At 43.9% G+C, this 26,118-nt stretch overlaps 2 protein-coding genes and 1 long non-coding RNA gene across 3 annotated transcripts; 2 read left to right on the top strand and 1 right to left on the bottom strand.

The window, feature by feature from the left end:
* Positions 1–88: 88 nt before the first annotated feature.
* Positions 89–10,483, bottom strand: CIAPIN1 (cytokine induced apoptosis inhibitor 1). The gene is made up of 9 exons (XM_081203710.1): positions 10,326–10,483; positions 6,828–7,003; positions 6,071–6,223; positions 5,067–5,143; positions 4,511–4,673; positions 3,689–3,762; positions 3,335–3,450; positions 1,623–1,692; positions 89–771 (listed from the first exon to the last, which is right to left on the bottom strand). Exons 2-9 carry the CDS (start codon positions 6,982–6,984, stop codon positions 661–663), a joined length of 921 nt encoding a protein of 306 aa, XP_081059836.1. The 5' UTR covers positions 6,985–7,003; positions 10,326–10,483; the 3' UTR covers positions 89–660.
* Positions 3,427–4,290, top strand: LOC308592359. The gene is made up of 2 exons (XR_014010487.1): positions 3,427–3,499; positions 4,113–4,290. It is a non-coding gene; the product is annotated as an uncharacterized lncRNA (long non-coding RNA).
* A 528-nt stretch (positions 10,484–11,011) lies between the features above and the next one.
* COQ9 (coenzyme Q9) lies at positions 11,012–25,692 on the top strand. Its single transcript, XM_081203708.1, has 9 exons — positions 11,012–11,170; positions 12,715–12,886; positions 13,360–13,495; positions 14,198–14,340; positions 14,558–14,642; positions 16,235–16,339; positions 19,268–19,423; positions 23,788–23,841; positions 25,040–25,692. The coding sequence occupies exons 1-9, from the start codon at positions 11,110–11,112 to the stop codon at positions 25,073–25,075; spliced, it is 948 nt and encodes a 315-aa protein (XP_081059834.1). The 5' UTR covers positions 11,012–11,109; the 3' UTR covers positions 25,076–25,692.
* The last annotated feature ends 426 nt before the right edge of the window (positions 25,693–26,118 follow it).

The raw sequence follows: 26,118 nt of genomic DNA, 5'->3' as shown, positions 1-26,118 counted from the left end.
CCCTCTCCCTAACTGAGTCCTCCAACACCCACAATAGAGAAGTTTTCTTGGCAGTGATATACCGGAAGAACCGAAGAAATGAGATAGCTAGTTTCACAGGTTTAATTTCAGAACCTCATACATTTCAGTTGCACAAAACCCTGGAACACATAACTGTGCAACTGGGATTTCACAATCAATCCCTCTCCTCCCATCCCCAAAAGGTAATTTGTGGTGCTGCATCTGGCCACAAAAATATACGTAAAAGGATTCTTCGTAAGACAAGCCAGCACTTGAAACTGCTTCAGAATTCCCAGGATAATGTTATGACAATTGCCAGTATAGCCATTTTGTCTATAGAGCATGTTAGGATGGCCAGTGCCTCGATGTTAAATCATACTCATTTTTTTATACCCCGATGTCCACTAATCTATGTTCATGAACAGGACACCAAGGAACAAGTAATAGGTCAGCTAGTCAGAGATGAGCCTAGAATGCAGGCCTTTCCCATTAGCTTACAGCAGCCCATCTGCTTGTCTTCCTTGATCCCACTAAAGTCCCTTTCCCTTTATTAGAGACCTTCCCAGAGTGAGAGTTATGGCAGCAAAACAATGCACAGCCTAAAAAGGCAAAGAACAGCTGTCTATGTGTCCCACAAGGAGGCTTGATTCTGTCCCTCTCTTAGGCATCATGGAGGTTATTCTCATTCAGCAGGATCTTCTCGCCAGGTTTGAAGGCTGGCAAGCCACGGTAAGGGCAGCTGGAACACCGGAATGCATCCCCCAGGTAACACTGCAGGGAGAAAAGAGGCCAAGTCAGTGTCCTGCCAAAGGGGAACATTTCACAGTTCCTGTTCATTTTCCAAGTGGGAAGGGGCTTGCATTAAATATGACTTCAAAGTTTGTCTCAAGGGGCGAGGGGAAGAATTGGCCTTAACGAGACAAAGTCAGTCAGTATTGAGGCTCAATGCACCACATTCTCCCCACCCCCAAGTGGAAAAAATATTTTAGTGGCTGCATATAATCCTCCAGGATAATTCTCATTCCACCTCAACCATAGCAGTTGAACAAATCTGAACCAAAGGCTATTTAGAGAGCAGTCCACACGGCTTGGGGAACAGGCAAGATAGGAGTTACATTTTTACACTCATCTTGCACAACACTTCTTCACGTGACAAATTATTCTATGGCTTTCTCTTCTGTGTTAGAAACTGTATATACCCTTCACGTACACCTATGGTGAACACACTTAACTAATTTGCCATGTATACAAGCTATCAGAAATCACCGTGCTTTGCTCTGCATTTGCAAATGGCGGAAAGCACATGTGAGTGCTCCGGAGTGTAGCTGATCTTTGCTGAATGCGGGTTTCAAATACAGCAGCAACCAGCTGACTTGCAGTGGCTTCAAACCCTGCTAGGATCAGCTACAGTCTGGAGCTGGCAGTCAGGGAATCTAGCCTAGCCGATCCAAGCTGACCATGCTGACTGTCAAGTGACTGGGAGAAGGGCAGCCTGCCAGGATGAAAAGGGGCTGCCATGATGGGGGACCAAAGGATTCAGCACAGCAGAGTGAAAAGGTTCCCCACTCCCAACCTAGATATAAATCCAGTGTTTTGATTAGCAAGTAAATGTACATCCTTACATTGCCACATGCGGATTTGGGCTGTATGTTGTTGTTCTTCTGCTCTAGCTCTTCAGCAAGACCACAGGTACTGCAGAAGGGAGAGGCTTTATAAATCTACATATAAATCTATTTATTTAACAAAGAAATCATTATATAACAGTTTGCAAGCAGGCAGTGGGTGGCTTATTCTTCCTTAGAGAGTCTGTAAAGCTCTCTAGACATGCTAGTTCTTATTTCTCTCCAATCAGATCACAGCGGTGCTGTGCAGCAGAAAGTATCTCAACTGCTACAAACAGGACAGAACACTGAGAAATGCAAATTCCAAGATCTTCCCTATTACCGTATTTTTCGCTCTATAACACGCACCCGACCATAACACGCACATAGTTTTTAGAGGAGGAAAACAAGGAAAAAAATATTCTAAACGAAACAGTGGATGTATGATTTTTGTGGTTCATGCTGTGGCCACAGACATGTGATCTGACGGTGAGTTTGGGGTAGCCCAATGCAAAAATCCTGAGGATCCATGTGGATCCATGCTTTGTAACCACGTTTTTGCACCACTGCGGCCCCAGGCAACAGTGGGTGCGTGATTTTTTTGGTGCAAGCTGTAGCCATGGACATGCTATGTGATCTGATGGTGAATTTGGGGTGACCCAGTGCAAAAATCCTGAGGATCCATGTGGATCCGTGCTTTGTAACCAGGCTCTCTGTCCCTCTCTTCTCCCCACTCAGTGGCTCTTCTCCCGCTTTGCTGTTTCAAAGCAAGCCGCAGAGGAGGGAAGGAAGGGGAACCATGGAGCCTCTGCTCACGACTGCAGCAGATCCCCCCCCCCCGCCATCCGTAGGCATTCGCTCCATAACATGCACAGACATTTCCCCTTACTTTCTAGGAGGAAAAAGTGAGTGTTATGGAGCAAAAAATACGGCATTTAGGGACCTCCGGGCATAGGGCTGTATATAAATTCAATAAAAATTTAGTTGAAGAATTCCAGTTCCTGGCCTAGGTTTCAAACCTAGGAGAAACTACATTTCCAGCAAACTGACCTTATGTACCGTTATTTGGAAGTCCTGGTTTCCATGTGGACTCATTTCCAAGTTGATGTACATAAGCTTGCAGTTCACACTCTTCATTTTTTACCTAGATTTCCCCAAAGGCTATATTTTGCTGATTCCACCCCCCGCCCCACTATCTTATTTCAGATGCACGAGTTGCATAACTGATCTCAAGCAATAAAGTTCAGAAAGTTTGTAAATAAATAAATAAAACATCCCTACTAGTTAATACAAAGCAAATCTTATAAAAACAAAACAAAAAGAACATCTAAACCTGAAAAAACCCACATGCAATTCGAGCAGCTTGTTTGCAGCATCACAAACATTTGTTCATTTCACAAAAAAGTCATTTCTCTTGAGAGTAACAAGGTGCTGGGCCTATGACCATGGAATCAAATTCATCTTAGGGCCAGAATGTCCATGTACCTCTGTTTTCGAACGTCTCAGAAGTGAAACGTTTCAGTTTTCAAATGCCAAAAACTCAGAAGTAAATGCTTCGGTTTTCGAACAAGCCTCGGAAGTCGAACATGCTATGCGGCTTCCACTGCGTGAAAGATCCGGAGGCACAGCTGTGGGCTATTGAGGTTTCAGTTTTCGAACATTTCAGAACTCAAACTGTCTTCCAGAAGAGATTATGTTCGAAAACCGAGGTACCACTGTATTTCAGTACTCACCAGTTCTTACACGCTTTCTTCTTTCCAGAGTCCTTACAGGAAGGGGCTTTAAGGGAAGCTGGATCTGGCTTTTTCAAATCCTCAGGGTCCAAAAGCTCGTCTGAATCCAGAAGATCCTGGAAAGAAGAAGAAGACGACGACGACCATGATCCATATGAAACTAAGGTGTTTCCTTCCCCATTAAGACAGTCCCCATTTTGGGATGTTTGTTCCAGGTGTGCTTCTGCACAGTCCTAGAGATATCTCAGAACAAAACAGCAGAAATAATGTGGCACTGGCATAGCCGTCAGAACACAGAGAAATGTATAAAATAAGGGCATTCCTTTGCTAGCATTAGGTGATTTTCATACTCACTGCATCATCATCGTCCATATCATTGGCAGAAAGAGTCCAGAGCTTTGCAGCCATGGGATCCACAGCCGGCTTTTCTAAGGAGAACAAAATAAGGAATTATAGAGAAGAGAACAACAGTGGGGTCATAGCACATATTTTGTCTAATCCATTCTTGGGAACTTTTAGCTCAAACTTTGTTAGAGAGCACCTCAGCGTATTTTCAGATCTAACTATGGAAAATCTCTTATAATGCATCCAATATAAGGTCTGCTCCCAATATAGATATAAAATCTTTACGTGGCCCTCTAACGTGGTGGCATGACAATGAAAACACATTATACTGTGCTCTGAAGCACATCACTCTGAAGTTCTGTGAGATGCTGTCATGATAAAATAGGGCTGCCACAGCTGAGATATTGTACTTTCTGCTTTGATTTTCTTGCAGATCCACTTACAGAGAAAGGGGGTGCTCAACATAAAGGCTTGTTTTTCCCTTAATTGCTCCCCACTGAACAAATGATGGGCAAGAGACCTAGAAGGCTGGCTGAAATTAAGCCACAAACCACTCTGGCCAATGGAATGTAGATTCCACACCCTAATATAAAGCAATGTGAACATGTTCATCATTAGTTTAGCAATTTGCTTTGGAGGCTGAAATGAAGACTAACAACAGACACTACGCTTATAAGCTAGAGGATAAAGAGCATTGCTTTCAAAGATCATGTGTCAGTAACCACCTTGGTTATTATATTGACTTCTAAAGAACAGAGTGAATTCACATTCTATGGACAAGTGAATGTATTTCCTAAGATTACGCTGTGAAGAGGAGAGATCCCTATTCACCTCTCTCTTTCTTGACAAAAGAAATTTTGAGTTGACTTGAAGATCCCACTTCAAAGTTGGGTTTCTTGCCTTCCATCTGAACAGAATAAATTTCATTGCACTGGAACCCCAGACGTTCCTGAAGAGATTGGATTTGTTCAGAGGTTAAGGGCTCTTTCTGTAACTAAAAAACAAGACAAAGCAAAGTATTAGCCTGGTGTCAAATCCATCCCAGAGTACCCAGAAGAAATGGCACATTAGCACCATGATACCCACACAATATGTTTCCCCTTTGTAGAAACCTCATCCAAAGAAACCTAATGGTAGTATTCAACTAAGTCCTTCTTAAGTATAGACCCACTGAAATTAATGACCCTTAGTTAGCCATGCCCATTGATTTTACTATGTATACTCTGAGTAGGACTAGCAGTGAATGCCACCCAAAGCAATCATTTTCAAGGCTACTTTTGCTTGCTCCCTAGGGAAACCCAAAGCTTTCTTGTCTCCAAATATATTGTGCATAGTTAGGTTTTCTGGGATAAATGATCTATAGAAGTCTCAATATCCACATACGTACCTCCTTTATTTCCACCAGCCCTGAGAGTGTCAAAGCTGCAGGTAGCTTGGGGATTGTCTTGAGCCCATTGTTGTTATCTGGGAGGGGTAGGACAAGGAGGAAACAGAATCCATAATCAACTATGTGCAGTGCTCAAAGTATGACTGTCCCACAGAAGAGTGTCCCACAGGCCTCATTCTTTGCATTTCCTGAATCACTTTAGGAACTGCCAGACATCAATTCAATTGATTAGGAAATATAGTGGGCTCTGGCCCTCACTGATATAAATGGGCTATTTCTAGCAATCTCCCAGTAACTGAATCCCTAAAGCCCTCTAGCTGATCTTAATTAGCATAAGGAAGTGATTATTAGGTCAATCACTGAATTAACTTGTTTAAATATCTTGTTCTCTTGCACCACAAGCAGGAATATTGGCCCCGGCTTCCACTGATACCCAGTAATATTCAGTTACAGATGCTGTATCAACATCTGGTTAAATCAACTCTGCCGTGACCATCTGACATGCTCAGGTGTAGACAAGCTCTAAGCTATGGCAGCTTAAATTCAACGAAGCCGCGGGCAAAACTAACCAGGAGACTCAGGAATCAAGAGGATAAGGACTTTAAAAAAGAATGGGGAAAAATAATAATTTACCTAAGAGAACATTGTAAGCAAATTAAAACATTAGCTGGACATTAAGAATCACTTGTAAAGCAATGAGGTTTATGCATAACTTATAGTAATGAAAAATATGGAGAATATATTATGTAGATTGGTAAAAAAAATTGTTATTAGGACCCATGTTAGGGATGGGGGAAGTCACGAGTTTCAGAGAATCTCATGGATTGATTATATAAAGAATTTTGTTATTAATATGTATTCACAAAAACCAATAAAAAGCATTTCCAAATAAAAAGTTAAAAGAAAAAATGAATGAAAATAAAAATAAACTCAACAGAGCCCCATCAGTCAAATTAATGTTTGGCACCCACGGTCCAGAGGTAAAAGAAAAGGTATCCCCTTACCTGTTTCTGTCGTCACTACTTCCTTCAGAAGGACACGGCCCCCTGGCTTGACTATCCGAGCTATTTCAGCCAATACTTCTGCACTATGCACAGTCAAGCTGCCAGGTAACAGGCCTGACAGAACCACATCAAAACTGGATTCCTTATGGGATGCTGAAGAGTTAAAAGAAGAGCACACATTATCCCTCTACATACATATGCATGCCGTCATAACTGATGGGGTTTTACACCATGACCTCAGCAGTATTTTTTCAAAGCCATTTTAAGTGGGAATCTTGGAAAACTCTTACTGAGTCAGTCACTGAACAGAACTTCTAGATTTCTTGAGATTGCTACACACAAGGCTGCAATGTGTTATTCTGGCTGTCTCCTTGCCTCTGCATGCTGCAGTCAGTATCAGGACACTTAGGCAATTCACATATTGTATGGCAAAAACCCAGGTACACTAAAAAAAGTATAACATCCTTTGCATGGCCACAAAATCTTCCCATGTTGTACAGGATGTCATTGCTGTGTGTCACAAGCAGCCTGACAGACAGGCAAAGAGACAGCAGTCACTGCCCCATCCCTGTTTAGCAACTTCACCATGGCACAAGAGCAGTAAGGGCTTTTCTCAGGCTGTTAGTGACTTAACAAGGAGCTCAGTGCTGTTTCCTTCTCTACACACAACACTCTATGATGTCCAACATGTATTGGTTCAGTGCTACGATGAGACCTTAAAACCAAACACAGCAACGAATACTTTTTCAACACTTACATTGGAGCAGCTGGTTGATATTTTCTACGGATACATGACCCTCAACTCCAACAGCAGCCCGGATGTTCTGCACAAAACTTTGCAGAGCTTCAGCAGGAGAGTGCCTATCCCAAATCACTGCCACTTGCTGGCCCATGGAGATCCCATGAGCAGCCATGTCTGAAACAATGCAGAACCTGAAAGAAACAAAAACAAAACAAAACAAAGTGGAATACATTAAGCGTCAAAGAACAGAGACTTAAATCAACAGGAATTTCTGGAGATTTCCTGGTTGTTAATATTGACAGCATTCTCTAAAGAGAACGTGTCAGCCAGTTTCCCCAAATGGTACGATTCCTTACAAAAGATGGTTTCAGTTTAGGGGACTTTGCTTCTATTTTCAGCTACAGCACTGTTACCAAGATCTAGAGAATACAGGAGTAGCAAACCCCAAGGTGGTTGTCGCAAATGGAGGCAAAAGCTGTGAAAAAGCTCAATATGGAGGCCAATTGGCCAAAATATTGGGAAATTTTGGAACAGGAGGGAGATAAACTGAAACTACAGAGTTTTGAGAAATTGAAAGATAAAGTGCGAGACTGGCTCCATTATTATCAAATAATGGAAGTTTACAAACAGGACAGGAAAATTGGCTTCCAGGTGGAAAAATCAAAATTAGAAACAGAACTGCTAGAACCTAATGCTAAGAATTTGTCAAGAATGTATAACTTGCTGTTGAAATGGAATACACAAGATGAAACAGTAAAATCAGCTATGATTAAGTGGGCACAGGACATAGGCCATAACATTATGTTTGCTGACTGGGAACAGTTGTGGACCACCGGTATAAAATTTACGGCATGTAATGCCTTAAAGGAAAATATTATGAAAATGATCTATAGGTGGTACATGACCCCAGTCAAGCTAGCAAAAATCTACCATTTGCCTGATAATAAGTGTTGGAAATGTAGAGAAACTGAAGGTACTTTCTACCACCTTTGGTGGACGTGCCCGAAGATTAAGGCTTTTTGGGAAATGATATATAATGAAATGAAAAAGGTACTTAAATGTACTTTCCCTAAGAAACCAGAGGCCTTTCTCTTGGGCATTGTCGGCCAATTGGTGTCAAAGAAAGACAGAAATTTTTTTATGTACGCTACAACAGCAGCAAGAATACTCATCACAAAGTATTGGAAGACACAAGATCTACCCACTCTGGAAGAATGGCAGATGAAGGCGATAGACTACATGGGACTGGCTGAAATGACTGGCAGAATCCGTGACCAGGGGAAAGAGACGGCGGATGAAGATTGGAAGAAATTTAGAATTTATCTTAAGAAACATTGTAAAATTAATGAATGTTAAAATGTTGAAGTTTTAGACAAAAGGGGATTACAGCTGTAAAAGGTTAAGTAAAAGAAAAGAATAAGGGAAAATTTGATAAAACCAAGGGGTAGGATTTGTGGAAACAAATTTGGGAATTGGGATGCAGAAAGGGGAGGTATGGGGAAGTCGGTGAAGTAAGGTTTAAGAAAAAGGATCTGAAATTATACATGTTTGTTTATGTGTTTGTTTGTTTTGTATTGTGTTATGTTTGTGTTTATAAAAATTGTGAAAAACCAATAAAAAAATTATATATATATAAAAAAGAGAATACAAGAGTAGCATCATCATCATCATTTATTATTTATACCCCACACATCTGGCTGGGCTTCCCCAGCCTCTCTGGGAGGCTTCCAACAAAATATTAAAATACAGTAATGCATCAAACATTAAAAGCTTCTCTAAACAGGGCTGCCTTCAGATGTCTTCTAAAAGTCTGGTAGTTGTTGTTCTCTTTGACATCTGGTGGGAGGGCGCCACTACCGGGAAGGCCCTCTGTCTGGTTCAATGTAACTTGGCTTCTCACATTGAGGGAATCGCCAGAAGGCCCTCGGTGCTGGACCTCAGTGTCCGGGTAGAATGGTGGGGGTGGAGACGCTCCTTCAGATATACTGGACCGAGGCCATTTCTTTATTCTTATCTCATCTGCACACATTTGAACCACAGATCTGTAGAAGGCACTACTCTCCCCCAAACGGTACAGATAAGAGTTTCAAAACATGTGCGTGTACACGAAAGCTCATACCAATAACAAACTTGGTTGGTCTCTAAGGTGCTATCAGAAGGAATTTTTAAATTTTGTTTCGACTACAGATAAGCAGATCTTAAGCAACCAATGAAAATGGAGTAATAAGAAGTCTAGAATCAGTGGGTAGCAAGTAGTGAGACCATGTCTGCACATCAACTGATCAGGGTCTTCCATTTCCACCAAGGTTCTCCCCTTTTTGCTGAAAGTAATTGGGCCTGGTAAAGAGTTCAATCATACACATCTCTTTAAGATCCATCTCAAGACTTTTTGCTCACGTTCTGCACCTTCAGCTGTGGCCAGCTTCAAACGAAGCATCCTTACCACATGGAAACTAAGCTACTCAACTCGAAAAGCAAGAGACTTTTATGCAAACTGGGAAGGTGATGCCTTTTTTCAAAAAGACTTGCGGGGCCTCTCCATGAGGTTCCTCCCTCAGCTATCACCTCCCTCTGCAGTTCTATCAAGGGAGGGCTGCAACTGTAGGGCCTCTCCACTGCTGCTGCAGAAAGACCATCTTTGTGAGGTTTCTCTATCACCTCTGCTGAAAGACCAGCAACTTTGGGTTCCTTTTCCTCAAATGGCTGCATTCCAGTTGGCCATTGCAAGAACTTTGTAGCCTGGCGCCTGAACCCGAGTATGCTTTGGGCTAAGCAACAATTATTATGGTGAGTAAGGCTGCAATTAAATTCAATGACTAGGTAGGCAGGAGGGAAAAGATATAATCCCAAGAAGAAACTGAAGGACGCTCTCTGGTGAACCAAAGAGGAAGGGGATATATGAAGTTACTGTACTTAGTGAGGAGGTGGCAGCGACTGAAGAGCAGCACAGCTGATAAAAGTATTGGAGCAGTCTGCCAACCTGGCCCCATCCAGGCATTTGGGACTATAACACCCATCAGCCTCAGCAGGAGTACAAAACACCTGGAAGGGGGCCAGCTTGGCAAAGGCTGGACTAGAAGCTGAATGACCCAAGTTCATATCCTGACCCTGCCACAGACTGACCTGACCTTGGCACGGCCAGTCTCTCAGCTTGGCCTACTTCACAGGGTTGTTGTGGGGATTTAAATGGGGGGGGGGAGAGAGAACCATGTACATGGCACCTCGAGCTCCTTCAAGGCCCCCCCCCCCGGCTTCTCTTTCCTCCTCCACCAAACAGGGCCGAAGTGACGTCACGAGCCGCCCAGGTGCCGGGGAAATGGGCGGCCTCGGGGCAATTCGCGTGTGCGTCTGTGTGGGCCGGGGGGACGGACGACAACGACACCCCCACCTTCCGTTAGGCAAAGGTCTAGAGGCGACCCAAGGGCAGCGAGGAAGACCCTCGCCCATTTCAAGCGCAGGAGGGGAAGAGAACGTGCCCAGGCTGCCCCTCCCCGCCCGCGTCTCGTTACGTACCGCCTTTCCCGCTTTCCTTCCCGGAGCCGCGAGCTCAGCAGCAGCGGCCGCCTCCCCTTTCCAGCCGCTCGGGACGGACCTTTCCCGACTCGTCACGAGCTCTCGATCGGCCCTTAGCTAAGCCCGCCCCCCACTCCAGCTGCCCTTTGCAAAGATGGCGGTGAGCAATTAAAGAGCGGCTCCTGACGCCCTTTCGCCCGTTCCAAAGATGGCGGCCAAGGGGCGGACATTTGTGAAACATAGAGATAGAAGAGGGGGGCGGGGAATGGAAAAGGAACACAAGTCTGAATTTTCCAAAAGCCGCCATTGTCCGTGATTCTCTGAGTCATGAGTGGGGGGTGTTTTTCTAATCGCCCCTGGCCATTGATTGGGCTGGGTGATCTGGGAACTGGAATCCCACAATTATCTGGGGGGGGGGGTAACAGGTAGCTCCTTGTGTTCTAAGGGAGCAATGTGGTGCCACACTATTCCTAGGCATATTTATTTACTTCATAAATTTATACGCCGCTTGATTGTAAAAATAAAAAGCCTCTCAAAGCGATGATCTGTCTGTGATGCAACGCAGCTATAGCCTGCAATGTGAGTTGCAGCGGAAAGCCAGTAAAGCTCAGAAGTGTGGCTTATAAAGACAACTCTATACTACAGCTCCTGCTTCTCTCTCTTTGAAGCCTGCCAGCGGGGGCGGTTCCTCCCACTGCCTGTTTGCCCTCCTCAAAGATGGCGACTGCCCCTTCGAGCTTCCCACTCCAAGGCGCTTCTTATTGCTCCCTGGCCCATTGTAAAGATGGCGGCGGCCGCGGCGAGTCTGAGGCGAGCGGGTTGGGGGCTGCTACGCTGCCAGGCGGGTGAGGAGCAGCTCGTGCGGCGGGTGAGGGCGAGAAAGGGAGGGGGCCGCCTGCCGACCCCCCACTCCCTCCGCGCCCGGGAAACGGAGCCTGCGGCCGGGGCCTGAGCGGGGTTTGTGGGGCGGGGCGGGGAAAGGTGAGGCGAAGGGCAAGTGGTACCCAAGGGGCAAGGACGCCCCTGAACTCGCCTTGAGGGGCCGGAGAGGCGATTAATTGTGGCTCATTTGCGGAGTTCATGCAGTCATTATACGCTGTTGTGTTAAATAACGTTCTGGGAAGGGAAAGAGCCACCGGGATTTCTGAACCCTCCGAAAGTCAACCCTTGTCAGGCTTGTGTTTGATGCTCATTATTTATTATTATTATTAATCATGTACAATCAAAATGATAAATCATTTATATATTTGCTTTCAGCCTCTTTACACCTAGTTTGAACGCTAAGCCAAAGCTAAACTTCGGCCATATAAAATATTATTATTGTTACCGCTATTATTTGTTTCATTTATTCATATTTATTTGTTGCAATTATATCCCACCTTCCCCTCCCCACAAAGGAGCTTAAGGTGGCATGCATGGTTTTCTTCCCCTCCTCATTCAAATCCCCACAACAGCCCTGTGAGGTAGTGACTGGCCCCCAAGATCACCCAGTGGGCTTCATAGCTGCGTGGGGATTTGAACACAGCTCTAGTCTAACACACCACTTCATCAAGGTGTGCAGGATGCAATTCCCTGAGTTTACTGCAGCCATTCCTCATGCCTCTTGAATTTGGAGGAAGGGTAAGATTTTGACATCCTGGGCAAGTTTAATTCTGAGTTTCTAAAGGGTCTATGATGCAAATACCAGCTTTAATTTGATTTCTTGGAGTATGGCTTCAGATGAATATCTGTGTCTACATATATGCATTATCCAAATGTCTACTGATCTGTTCACTAAGGAGCAGGAACTTACACCGAAGGAGCCTGATGGACATGCCAACAAAGCTAACCAATCAACCAGGTTTCTTGCATACTCACAATCAAATGATTATTTGTTTAACCCAGACTTTTGCAGTGGCATAAGGCAGCTCAGCACATTCACTTGTTCAATTTCATTGAACAGAAATATGTCCTTCTGCAACAATCAAATAAAAAGCATATTTGCCTGGACTGACAAACATATAGATAATTGCCAGTGTAATCTGGGTATAGGGCATTATTGGCTAACATGCCACTTGCATTGGCTAACTTCTTTTGGCATGTTAGGAAAGAGGCTTTCAAAGGTAATACTTGTTTGAAGTATCAGTGATGTGTTGTACAAACAGAACCCAACCTCACCTAGTCCTGAGCATATACAGGCTTAGTTTAGGTCCAAATCTCTGCTCATCCTTGCAAATTTAGAAGGTAGCCTTGAATAAGCTATTCTCTCTTGGTACCAGGCATTCCTATCTCAATGGCTAGTCTCATTGGGTTGCTTTGATTCTAAATTTTTATAACTGTACGTCAAAAATGAAGTTGATGTGGTTAATAAAGACGATAGTTTGTTTTACTGAACTGGTTTCTGTTTCAGTCTTCAGACGCCAGCTATACCCAGTGCAACGTGCCATTCAGTCTGCAGCTGTGCTGCGGAGAGCATCAGATGAGCAGAAACAACAGCCCCCACAGTCTTCCACCCAGCAGCATTTGGAGTCAGAGCCAGTGGGGGAGCAGCATGATCAAGAGCATCCACACTTACACCCCAGGTAACCTGCATGCTCCCACCACCACTTAAAGCTCTGAGAGATCTCATTTCCCACAAACGCACAACAAGTTCTGGCGTAATGCTTTGTATTGCAATCAGGGTGTGATATTTCTGCATCCCTGGGGAGGCATGTTACTGTGAGTTCTTTTGAAGCTGGCATCTCCTTCCTATGCCTGTAATCCCAGGATGACGTGAGCAGCATTGCAGTGTGTCTTCTCTTACTGCCCCCACAAAATCCATACTGATCTTGTGATGAGCAGATCCCTGGATTTATCAGAGGAGGCATCAGTGCCCTTGTAAATGTTAACAGACCAGCATTGTGTACACTGAGCAAGCAAAAGTTTGAGCACAGGAAACTCTGGGCAGCTTTTAAGTTGGCAGGAATCATGAAGGCAATGGAAAAGCGATATGGAAGACCAAAATGGGAGACTCCTTGGTATTTGAGGGTGTAACTTTGTATTTTTATTCTCCTAGTTACACGGATCAGGGAGGTGAAGAATCAGAGGGCTATGAAAGTGAGGAACAGCTGCAGCATCAAATCCTGACAGCAGCTCTGGAGTTTGTCCCCACTCATGGCTGGACAGCAGATGCTATTGCAGAGGGAGCCAAGGTAGCTATCAAGAGGACTGATGTGCTAAGAGGTGCAGGGAGCATCTGCATGAGGTGCTATACACAGCAATGCTAACCATGTCTACTCAGAAGTAAATTCTGTTGAATTCAGTGGGGCTTAAACTCAAGTAAGAGGCGTTAGAGTTACTGCCTTAGTAAGTTTTTAACTGTTGTGGTGGTCCTAGAACAATTCTTATTTTATGTGGGTGCTGAGAGGTTTGCGACAAAGAACTTAAAACTTTGCAGAGCTATAACTCTGAGAGTTGCCTGGTGGGGAGCCATTGCAATTAACCCATTTTAAAGTTTGTTGGCCACAATGGGTCTTTACCCACAAAGCACATGCAAGACATGACGTAAGTCTTGCCTTGAGGGCTCCTACATTCTAGGAATCTATGTTTCTACTTTCTGCAGATGGAAAACAGTAATTTGGAGGATGTTTTTTGATGATATCATTGCAATGCAGAGGGATTAGCTGTAGGGTCCTCAAAAACCTACAGTGTAGAGCAGAGCTGTCTGAGTTTTAGCAGCAGCATGAAAGCTACTCTGCACATGAGATAGGGCCATAATGTAGAATGACAGTGTTGGCCACAGCATTGTTGCTTTGCTTGGAATGCTTGTACCAAACAGGCTGTAGAACAGTATTGCCTGCTTTCTGGTTCCTGGGTAATTTACCTGTTCAACCTGTTTCCCTTCTTCCTTTTAGTCACTGGGTCTCTCTGTTGCTGCAGCAGGGCTCTTTCACAATGATGGCAGCGAACTGATCCTGCACTTTGTAGCACAGTGTAACTCCAAGCTGACTGAACTTTTAGAGGAACAACACAAACTGGTGCAGCTCGGTCAAGCAGAGTGAGTACTGGTCACCCCTGCTGCTGTGGGAGGTTAGTTATTGTGCCACCATTTCAGGCAGAAACACAACAGGTGACAATTGTATGTTGACACAGAAAGCCTAACCGTGGAATCTGGTCACAAGGAGGGCACTTGTGAGGTAGTTTCCCTGATGCATCTTGCTACCAATTTTTGATTAAAGAATAAAATCACAATAAATTCTCTTTTCCTTTTAAAGGAAGAAGAAGACAGACCAGTTTCTGAAGGATGCTTTGGAGGCCAGGCTGAGAATGTTGATTCCATATATTGAAAAATGGCCCCAGGTACAAACCTAACATTATTTTTGAAAACATGGGATATCCCTTAGAGTGTCACCTATGTTCATTGCTTTGTATAGCAGAATTGGTATATTGCTTATAATTCCCTGGGAAGCTAGGTGGTTGAAGTTAAAGTAGGGATTTCCACATATTGGGGAGGTATTGGAAGAGTGGAGGGAAAATAATGTGTCTTCCCCACCCTATTTCCCTTCCTGAACAGCTGTCCCTCTCCCTCTGGAGGCATGAGTAGCACTACTAGGCTGCTATCCTAGGATGGATGGAACCTTGAACAGAAGTACTTGTTATGGAGGGCAGGGATATGCTACAACATTGAGTTGCAGATCACCCTTGCTGTTGTCACCCCAAATTCCGTAAAGGAAGAGTGATTGATTATGTAATTTATGTACCATTTAATATATTTAAAATATTTCTAAGTGGTGTACAGAAAACTTAAGCGACAACTTAAACAAAATATTTCAAAAAAATACACAGTTACATATAAAAATGTTACATTAATACAAAGGTTCTAATATGTAAAAATCAGTATCAGTTCATTTCCTTTCTGACACACTGTCCCCTCTCAGCCTCAGTTCTCATCTAGGGACCAAACAAATTCAGCTTACCCACAAGTCTCACTATGAGAAGAGTTCCTGGAAACAGCAGATATCACCAGGGACACCCAAACTTTTTTCAAAGAGGGCCAGATTTGATGAAATGAACATGCGTGAGAGCCAACCAAAGTTGTTGAGTTTTTTTATTAAATTGACCAGCGGGTGGGTCCAAAGTGGATGATACTTCCTCAGGCTGCCCATAGCTGTGTCCCATTCAGCTCCACTCTCCACACCCAGTTCCAGGTACAGCAGGTTTATTGAGCTTCCCAAGGGGTCCAGAGGATAGAAAGAGGGCCCCCTCCACTCTCAATGGCTCTTTCTTCACCCTCTGTCCTCATCTCCTTCCCCAGCTGCTTATACCTCTCTCTGTTTATCCAGTCAACAGTGCTGTCATGTTGATTAGGGTGAGAGATGGTAACCTGACTGGAGTGTGGGGTGGGGAAGCAATTTCTTTCACTTTTTCAGATCCTAAGGGCCTTTAGTAGCAGTCATCTTCTTGGAATCACAAAATAGCAAACATCCATAACTTATTTTTCCTATTCAAGTATGATAGGAAATTCAAGCTTGAGTTAGATTGCCCCTGGTATCAAAGTTTGAACTGGATTTCTCTGTGAATTGCTTTAGGGCTCTGGTGGCTGCCGTTGCTAGGTTCTTACGGTAATAAAAAGCATTACCAATGTTTTCTGGCCCATAAGATGGGCAGAGGCAGTGGAGTTGAAGCTATCATGTATGCAGAAATGGCAAGGAATCAGTACTGGGAAGACTAGTATAGCAAACATGGTGCCCTCCAGTTGTTGCTGAATTACGGCTCCCCTCACCCCTGACCATTGGCTATGCTATCTGGGGTTGATTAGACGTCCAAAAACATGATGTTGGATTACTCCTGCTGCAGATGAAAACAAGGTGTATAGAAAAGAGGGGAGGAAAGTGTGGTGAAGAGTGTTTCTCCTTGCCTCATTAATTTATCTGGCTTTTCCTTCTCCCTAGGCTATTAGTGTGCTGTTGCTGCCGCACAATATCCCAGCCAGCCTAAGCCTCCTGACGAGCATGGTGGATGACATGTGGCACTATGCAGGAGACCAGTCCACCGATGTAAGTCTGAGCAAGACACAGATGTTGATAGGACTTTGGGGAGCAACAGGAAAGCTTCAAATGTTCTGCCTTGCATGATAAATACATTCTGGGTTGTGCTTGGGAAAATTATGCAGTTCAAACACTTGCGGTGCTAAAAAGCTTTCAGGATTTTGTCTTCCAAAGAGCTTGTGGGTGTAATGGTCCCTCTTTATTGCATTAGCAACAGTCACTGAAAAAGGAGGACACAAGGAGGATACAACTCTTAAGTCCCAAGGGTCCAAAAAGCCCTGTAGGTAGGATCAGAACCGTTGTAACACAGGGTCCCCCCATACTCATACCATGGAGCTGATCTAGGATGATACCATGGTCAATGGTATCAAAAGCTGCAGCAAGACTGAGAAGGAGCAAAGTTGCACTCCCTTTGTTCTGTTCTCGATAAAGATCATCCATCAGGGTGACTAAGGCCAGTTCAGTCCCATGACCAGACCTGAACCCAGATTGAAACAGGACTAGATAATCCATATAAGCCAAGAGTGCCTGCAGCTGCCCTGCCACGACTCTCCACTACCTTCCTTAAAAGTGGGTATTTGTTATTGGTTGGTAGTTAGCTCCGACTAAACCAGCAGGTTGAGAACTGGCTTCTTTAGAAGTGGCTGCACTGCTGCTGCTCATTAATCACACCCAGCTAATCAGATCCCCTCTGCTAGTTTTAATAAAGCAACAAGGGCAGGGCTCAAGAGGCCATGCGGTTGGGCATAGAGTTGCAAGCACCTTGTACATATTGTCAGTCTGCATAAGCTAAAATTAAATATGCAGCTCATCCAAGTGTGTCTGGCCAGGTAAGGATAATGGGTGACTGGGCTCTCACTGGCCCTCTGCTTAGTGGTGTGCCCAGTCATGCTGTCAGCAAATTAAAACAAAAACCAGACTTAAGTTATAATGTTTATATATCACTTTTTTTGAAGACACCTAAGGTGAGAAAATAAAGCCTTATAAAAACTATTAAAAGAAACATAATAATGCAAACTAAAACGACCAAATCAAAGCAGAAAGCACTTCTAGAACTGGATATATTTGAAACTGACAGAATATTAGCTGACAGTACTGTGTAAGGTTTTTTAATTATAAAGTTGTTTTCCTTTTATAGAAAGAAACAAAGTGGAATGTATTTATTTAAGTGACACACACAGAGAGTTGAACTGGCCATTTGCCACAGTTCTGCTGCTCAGTATCCCACCTCCAGCAGGGACAACAGAAAGTGATGGATGTTCTTTGAAAACTCGTAAGCAGCTCCCTAAAAATACCCAGGGCTTATGAGAGCCATCAACTTTCCGGCAGGAAATAATAGCAAAGTAAATTATATCTTAATTAAAGCAATTAATGAATTACTTGACCTATTGCATTTACATAAGCAAGGGGTAGGAAAAGCTTAGTGGGTCTTGTTAATGAATGACTTTAATAAACTTGTGTTAGGATAAAATAGCAGCCACTGCAGTGACAAATAAGTAGCACACAGACAAATTAAAGGAATAAACCAGAAAGCCAAATAAAAGACAGTGCTCACACCAGGAAACGTAAGGTTCTTTTTGGAGTATGCAAATTGTGGATGAACTTGTTAAAATATTCAGCCTTACAAATAGTGCTTAATTTTCTTCCCTCTCCCCCTCCCCCTGAGCTTTCTTGGAAACTGGAATAGTGCCTTTGCGTTGCTGGCAGGACTTCATTGCAACTATTGTGAATGGCACCAGATATGTTCATTAGGTAGTTGCAAAAGAATCCAATTTTCCACTTTGGTTAATGACAGTTCGAGAAATGATAAAAAGAAATAGGAGAATGTCGTTTGTTATAATGGATTTTGAGTGACGTGTTTTTTGAAGTTTCGACAGGCTGAATGAGATAGTAATTGGTTCTCAGCTGTGGTGTGCCTAACATAGTTTTATGTAACCTGTGAACTGATAGATGCCCCAAACAAATGCTGGTTCAATAATAATCTCTACTTTGCTGATCTGGAGGATCCCGACTGTCCTTTTTGTATTTTTTGTGTTAATCCCTGGTTTACATGCTTGATAGACAGGTACTGGGGTGATTTCTTGGGCAAAATTTCTATTCTACTAGAAGGTATGTGCTGAATTATTTTCAGAGGGTTGTTTAATTGTTCAAGTGAAATCCTGAACATATGTATACAGAAGTAAGTACCACCAAGTTCAATGCAATATGCTTCCATATAAATGGATATAGGATTGCAATCCTTGTATGTTGCAATAAAAAGACAGAATATCGTGACAGCTTCAACATTTACTGTCCGTGGGGTTTCATGCGGCTGGTTTACCAGGTAGTTTGACTGAACTTTGTGCTTTGGGGCTAGTTACTAGGCTAACATGGAGCAAGGCCAGTTTGTTTTTCAGCTCAGCAGTGGTGTTTGGTGGTGTTTTTAAAGCTAGGATGGTGAATAGAGAGATTTTGCACTGGGCTGTGATCCAGTATTCTGTAGAAATAAATGGGCTGTGCAATAGAGACCCATGAAAATCTGCTGGGTCCCATTTACATACTAGAATCTTTCATCTGTCAGTCCAAGGAAGGAGTGATGCTTCAGTGCAAAATAATCACGCAGTTCTACATTTGCTGCATTTTAATAATAATAATAATAATAATAATAATAATAATAATAATAATAATAATAATAATAATAATAATATGCTGCCCATCTGAAAGCTTTGCCCCAGCCACTCTGGGCAGCTCCCAAAAGAACTCATTGCAGAATCCAGCAATTCTTGGTGAATAATTTGGGTTCACTTGTCACAGAAATCTAGGTTTAAAAATAATAATTCAGGGTTCAAGTGCTACTACTGGTCATGGATGGGATAGTTTCATATTGGTATAGTCTGTGAAGTCTTAATTTCTTACAGGTACTCATGTAACTTTGTCTCTTGGTTTCTACCCTTACAGATAAACTGGTACACTCGTCGAGCAGTGCTTGCTGGCATTTACAACACTACAGAGCTAGTGATGATTCAGGACTCCTCTCCTGACTTTGAGGAGACTTGGTCCTTCTTACAAAACAGAGTAGCTGATGCCATGAACATGGGACACACAGCTAAGCAGGTAATCCATTTATAAACAGCACAGTCTTCTGTGGCACATGTAAACTGCTGTCCTCCATTTTTTTGGACTACAGTGGTACCTCAGGTTACATATGCTTCAGGTTACAGACTCCGCTAACCCAGAAATAGTACCTCAGGTTAAGAACTTTGCTTCAGGATGAGAACAGAAATCGTGTTCCAGCAGTGCTGCGGCAGCATGAGGCCCCATTAGCTAAAGTGGTGCTTCAGGTTAAGAACGGACCTCTGGAACGAATTAAGTACTTAACCTGAGGTACCACTGTACAATGCTCATAAGCCCCAGCCAGCTTGGTCATATAATGCTGGAGCTGATGGGAGTTGTAATCCATAGCTTCTGTAGGGCACCAGGTTGGGAAAAGGCCAGTTTAAGCCATAGGTGTGGAACTTTTATGGGGTTAAGGACTCATTCGCTTGGGGGGAAAGTGGGGAGGACAAGAGTCAGAAGTGGGCTAACAAATTTGCAGATGACACCAAACTGGGAGGGGTGGCTAACACCCCAAAGGACAGGATCACACTTCAAAACGACCTTGACAGATTAGAGAACTGGGCCAAAACAAACAAGATGAACTTTAACAGGGAGAAATGTAAAGTATTGCACTTGGGCAAAAAAAATGAGAGGCACAAATACAAGATGGGTGACACCTGGCTTGAGAGCAGTACATGTGAAAAGGATCTAGGAGTCTTGGTTGACCACAAACTTGACATGAGCCAACAGTGTGACGCGGCAGCTAAAAAAGCCAATGCAATTCTGGGCTGCATCAATAGGAGTATAGCATCTAGATCAGTGTTTCCCAACCTTTTTTGGGCAAAGGCACACTTGTTTGATGAAAAAAATCTTGAGGCACACCACCATTACAGCCCCGTGACGTCAGCGCGCAGCGTCACGCCGGGAGGGACGCACGAAAGTGTAAGTTTCAATTTTTTCCCCTCCCCCTTGCCGGGGAACCTCCAAGCTTTGGGGGTGGGGGGGAGGAGGCAGCAAAGCGAGGCAGGAAAGAGAGCGCGGCTTGGCTGGGTGAGCTTTGGCAGGGGCAGGGAATGAGAGCCGCGAGGCGGGCGCTGCGGACGGAGGCGCTGCCCGCCGAGCTCGCAGGCAGCCAGGCAGGCAGACGGCGAGAGCCCCGCGCTGGGCGGCCTCTCCTCGCCGCCCCGCCTCTCGCCGCCCGACTCGCCCGCCTCCCTCCAGGCAACATCTCGCGGCACACCAGGCAACATCTCGCGGCACACTAGTGTGCCGCGGAACAGTGGTTGGGAAACACTGATCTAGATCAAGGGAAGTAATAGTGCCACTGTATTCTGCTCTGGTCAGACCTCACCTGGAGTACTGTGTCCAGTTCTGGGCACCACAGTTCAAGAAGGACACTGACAAACTGGAACGTGTCCAGAGGAGGGCAACCACAATGGTCAAAGGCCTGGAAACAATGCCTTATGAGGAATGGCTAAGGGAGCTGGGCAAGTTTAGCCTGGAGAAGAGGAGGTTAAGGGGTGATATGATAGCCATGTTCAAATATATAAAAGGATGTCATATAGAGGAGGGAGAAAGGTTGTTTTCTGCTGCTCCAGAGAAGCGGACACGGAGCAATGGATCCAAACTACAAGAAAGAAGATTCCACCTAAACATTAGGAAGAACTTCCTGACAGTAAGAGCTGTTTGACAGTGGAATTTGCTGCCAAGGAGTGTGGTGGAGTCTCCTACTTTGGAGGTCTTTAAGCAGAGGCTTGACAACCATATGTCAGGAGTGCTCTGATGGTGTTTCCTGCTTGGCAGGGGGTTGGACTCGATGGCCCTTGTGGTCTATTCCAACTCTATGATTCTATGATTCTATTCTATTCTATGATCTCCCCCATTTGCAAACATACAACTATTCACACATCCATCCATTCACATACCTCTAAACATTTATGACACACATATTTTGCAAATAATTAGGATTTGGGTTCAGAATATCTTTTTAATTGATTGTTACATTTTATGAATGCTAAATTGTATTCTTAGTCTAATTTAGGAGATTTAATGCTTAGCTGCTGTCACAGAGTGTTCTGTGTAGAGCTACTGGGAATTCTAGAAACAAGTTTTCATTGATTCAGATTTGGGGAGATGGGTGTGGGGAAGAGAACTGTGCCTTTTATAGCCCCAAACCAACCATTTTGTTGGCTGTTGGCTCACTCCTCTCTGCCCAGTGCACCAATCTAGCCTCCAGAATCCTCAGACTTTCCTGGGTGTTCCACAAGAACATGCACACAGTCCTGAGGTCCTATGACAGGTTGGGGTAGACTCATTGAAATTAATGGAAGTGACTAACTAGAGTCCATTAATTTCTGCTCTAAGTAAAACATAGGTGGATACAACCATTCATGTATATAAACTTATGGTGGCAGCTAAAGTGGATGGGCCGAAGGCTACCTGAAGTTTCTCTCTCATTCTCCTCTCCACAATCCATCAGAAAGATGAGAGTGCTGGAGGCTGGCAGGCACTTCTCAGATGGCACTGCTTCAATCTCCACATGCTGTTATCTTATGAGAATTCCCTGTGTACCTATCTGCCTGCCTCCAGCTCTCTCTGCCTTCTCTTTCCATCTCCCTCATTTTTTCTCGTGGCTGCAGTTTGATCATGGTGAGAGCAAGAGAGATGGAGGAGAGAGAGAGAGTGGTAGGCATGCATGTGAGGTCAGAGGCATGGCAACAGAGTGCTGTAGCTAGAGTGCCTTTTGGAAAGATGTTCCAGTCTAGTCATTATTCTCAGGTGTCTCATTTTGTTGGTGTGCCTGCCTGCCTGCCTGCCTGCCTGCAGGGCTCTTGTCCTGTCTATCTGGTTCACCTTGTGGCTGTGACTATATTGCAGCAAGGGGAATGTGAGAGACTTAAAGTGAGAAGAGAGACCCTGGAGTCTGGGATGCACAGATGAAGAAGCTCTGGCAGACCAAGCCCAGTCCACCAGTTCCCCATCCCTTAGTCCAGGGTTAGGGAACCATTATCCTGTTTGCTGAGGGTGCATTTCCTCAGGGCTAGTTTGTTAGGGGCCAGAGCCAAAGTGAGTGGAATTTGCAGCATCACAGGATTTAATAGGTCTCCCCCTCTCTCCTCCATCACTCTCTGTTTCAGCTTTCTTCTGTTTCCCACCCCCTCCATTAACACAGGTTGGAACTAATTGTTTGTCACAGTCTTTTTCTCCCTCACCCTTTTCATTGCTCTTTCTATTTTGGCTCTGTCCCATTTATGGTATTTTCCCCGGGCACACACTGTCTCTTTCTCTCTGTTTCTCTCCCACACACATACACCTGACATATATGGGGAGGTGATACCCAGAGGGATGGCAAAGAGAACAAGAGTAGACCTGCAGTGTTTGGAGGGTCACATGTAATTAAGCAGCTGCCAGGTCGTAGGTCCCCCTTTGGCTGAGCTGAAACCTGCTTTGCCTTCCAATTAGGAGTGCATTTTAAGACTCCTTAATGTGCATTGGCAGCCAGGTCTCTACCTACCTGCACCTGACATTGCATAGGATATCAGATGTGAGGGGGCATGTGGGTGTAGTTTGGGGGGAAATGGCCAAAGATTCTAACCCCTGCATTAAAAACATGCAGCATTTTGCTGACAAAGTCGGAACATTTTTTCAGACAGGTACACAGATTGCCGGGCAAAGTCTAGCACTACCCCCATCTGTGCAACATATGAAAAGGGCTCTGGTGGCACATACTAGGCCCTGCCTACGTGCTGTGGTGATAGCATTGCAAAGAACCATTATATTATCACCCACATAGTTGCAGTCAATCCATCTGTGCAGCTTCTCATAACTTTGCAATGCTTCGCTCTCATACAGGCCCTGGTGGAGAATGTAAGTTAATTATTCACATTAAGGAGAAGAAGTGGCACTCAGTGCGATACACTTTATTGGTCTCTGAATTAAATCGGACTAATTTGCTTAGAAAATCTTCCTGGAGATTTCTAAGCAAGTCTTTTGTTAGTGTTGGAGCTGCTGCTGTGATGTTAATCAATTGCGTTTGTTCCAGTTGTGCCTGGTGTTTGCTGTATACGTGCAGGTCTTTGGATTCTGCTGAGATCCTAAGATTGCATGTCACTGTAGTGCCGTTTCAGGTTTCTACAGATACTGCCGGCCAAATAGCATGTACTTGCTGTCAGCTCTATCACTGTAGAATAACTCTTAGGAAGCAGCCTTATGCTGAGTCAGACAGGACTCTTTCTCAGCCCTGTCAGAAACTGAGCATGGCTTACTCTACATGCAAAGCAGATGCTCTCCCACTGAGCTAGCGCCTTTCCATATTGGGCTGGTCCACCAATGCAAAACCAGCACAAAGCAGAAGATTTCAGTGCCTGTGTTTTGTTTCCTAGGTGCAGGCAACAGGAGAAGCCCTTGTCCAGGGACTGATGGGTGCTGCTGTCACTGTAAGTAATGCCAGAAACAGGATTTCCTTAGGTTGTTGCATACCAAACAGCTTCCCCCCTGGGAAATTATGCATGCAATAATGGATGTGGAGGAATGCAAAGGGAAATGGTTGCTTGTATGATATTTTTTTTTTAAAAAAAGAGAGGATCTGCGAGGTAGTCTTACTTGCAGAATTTCCCAGGTTAATCTGCATGGATGCGTTTGCACACAATGTTTTTCATTACTCAAGAATCCTTCAAACAGCAGAGGTATATAAAGCCAGCTTGGGATCAAATTACTTGCAGGATCGCCTTACTCATATATGCCTACTCAGCTGTTTCAATCTGCAGAACTGGAGCTGTTACAGAGGCCACATAATACTTGAGCTGCATTTGTAATAAATTGATTTTTTAGTGTGGCAGCACCTAAACTTTGGAATTCCCTGCCTATTTGTATTAGGCAGGCACCTTCCCTATACCCTTCAGTGCCTGCGTAAAACATGTTTGTTTAGGTAAGCCTGTTCACCCATGTAGAATATCAACATGTATTTTATATTTTTTGCTATAGTTGATTTTAATTCTATTTTAAATAACTGTTTTTACGGATAATTTCAGTGTTTTGTTTTATATATTGTTAAACCGCTTAAGAGGTTTATTACAAATCCTGCAGCATATACATTTTGTTAAATGAATCCAGTTTAAAATGTTAAATTGCTTAGTTAGTGAGCAACCACAAGAAGTGTAGGAATTCTCTCTATAATCTGTTGCTGCCCAATGCCCTTCCTTGAAAGCTGTTGCCTTCAAATTTTTATCTTCCCAGTCCACTTTCCTGCCAAGCTATCTGTGTGTGTTATGCAGGGTTCTGGCGTATGTTTTGGGGCAACATGTTCATGTCCTCCAGAGTACTGACCAGGCCTATTTGGGCCTCACTTTCCATCCTAAGTGAACGGGAACATGCCCTGAAACACATGGTGCATGTTTCAGAGAAATTTTGTTAAGGGGTGGGGGCAAGCTTTTTTCCAGAAAAGTTTGCTCACCTTATTGATCTTATTCTCATTGAGGGACTCCTTCCCTGTAACACCATTTGGAAACCACAGCACGCTAGAGTTACCTTTCCCAGTCATAAGGAGCAGTGACATATTCCTATGCTGCCTCTTTGCAGCTAGTAATTTTCTCATTGGCCTTATATTTAATGGCATATTATTTGTGAACCAAACAGATAAGGAATCTCACAGGACTGAACCAACGTCGATAAGATGGAAGAGTTGGGAGAGGGAGTTCCAAGACCCAAAAAGAGGAGGAATCCCATCGCAAGAAGTTTAAACTGTTTCCACGATTTTTCTAGTACTATTAAAACACACATTAAAGGTTGTCAGCCTAGCGTGAGAACTTTTTTTCTGGGCTGTGTAAATGTCACAACCTGGTTTTCTGGTGATGATGCCGCTCCTGATACTTGACCCAGTTAGTAAAAACTAACAAATTAGGGTCCATTTTTAGAAGATGATGTGAATGAAAGTTGGTAACCAAAAGTGTCTTGCTTTCATTCACCCCCGCATTTGCTATCTATGTGTCTGACTCAGAGGTTGCTGCATCATTGGGAGACATGGCCAGCACTGTGCCAAATTGTGTGGTTCTGCTCCAACTCTCAATACATTTCTGCTCAGGAAGGATCACATCATCACTGTAGGCTTCTGTTGATGTTTTGTCACTGCTTTCAGTTTTCTTCCAGGACTACTTGCATGAAAGCTGATGGCAACTGTAGCTTGAAAGCCCAGCTATCGAATAGCCATCAGAGTTCTATTGCAAATGTATACTTTTCTCTGTTCCTGGACACTGACATGTCTGTAAATTAATAATAAAAATTCAAACTGCCTTCTGTGTGAGAGTTTGCAGCTTCTTCATTCTGATATTCATTTAGTCTTTTGGCATAAATAGTATCATCTGAGATTTCAGAAGATCCACAGTAATGGTACAACAAATGCAAGTTTTGCTATTTTGGGAAGAACTGAAACATGCATACACATTTTCATGCCCTGCGTGAGTGAATGAGCGGTCACAGAATGTTGCCTCAAGTCGCTTCGAACATCAAGGGAGGCAATTCAGCTGCCGGTTATGTTAATCTAGTTGTGTTGGACTCAAGGCTTAATATTACTTGAGTCAGTTCTTTTTTTCCCCTACTCTGTCATGAAGCTCATTGAGTGGGCTTTGTCCAGTCACTGTTTCTTGGCCTAGCCTACCTCACAGGGCTGTTGTGGGGGATTTTATAGGGATGTGGGGGAACAATGCCACTTTGAGCTC

The sequence above is a fragment of the Podarcis bocagei genome (assembly GCF_964188305.1).
Source record: "Podarcis bocagei genome assembly, chromosome: 7".
Lineage (NCBI taxonomy): Eukaryota > Metazoa > Chordata > Lepidosauria > Squamata > Lacertidae > Podarcis > Podarcis bocagei.
The sequence above is the reverse complement of the archived record's forward strand: the minus strand, read 5'-3'. Positions and strand labels throughout refer to the sequence as shown.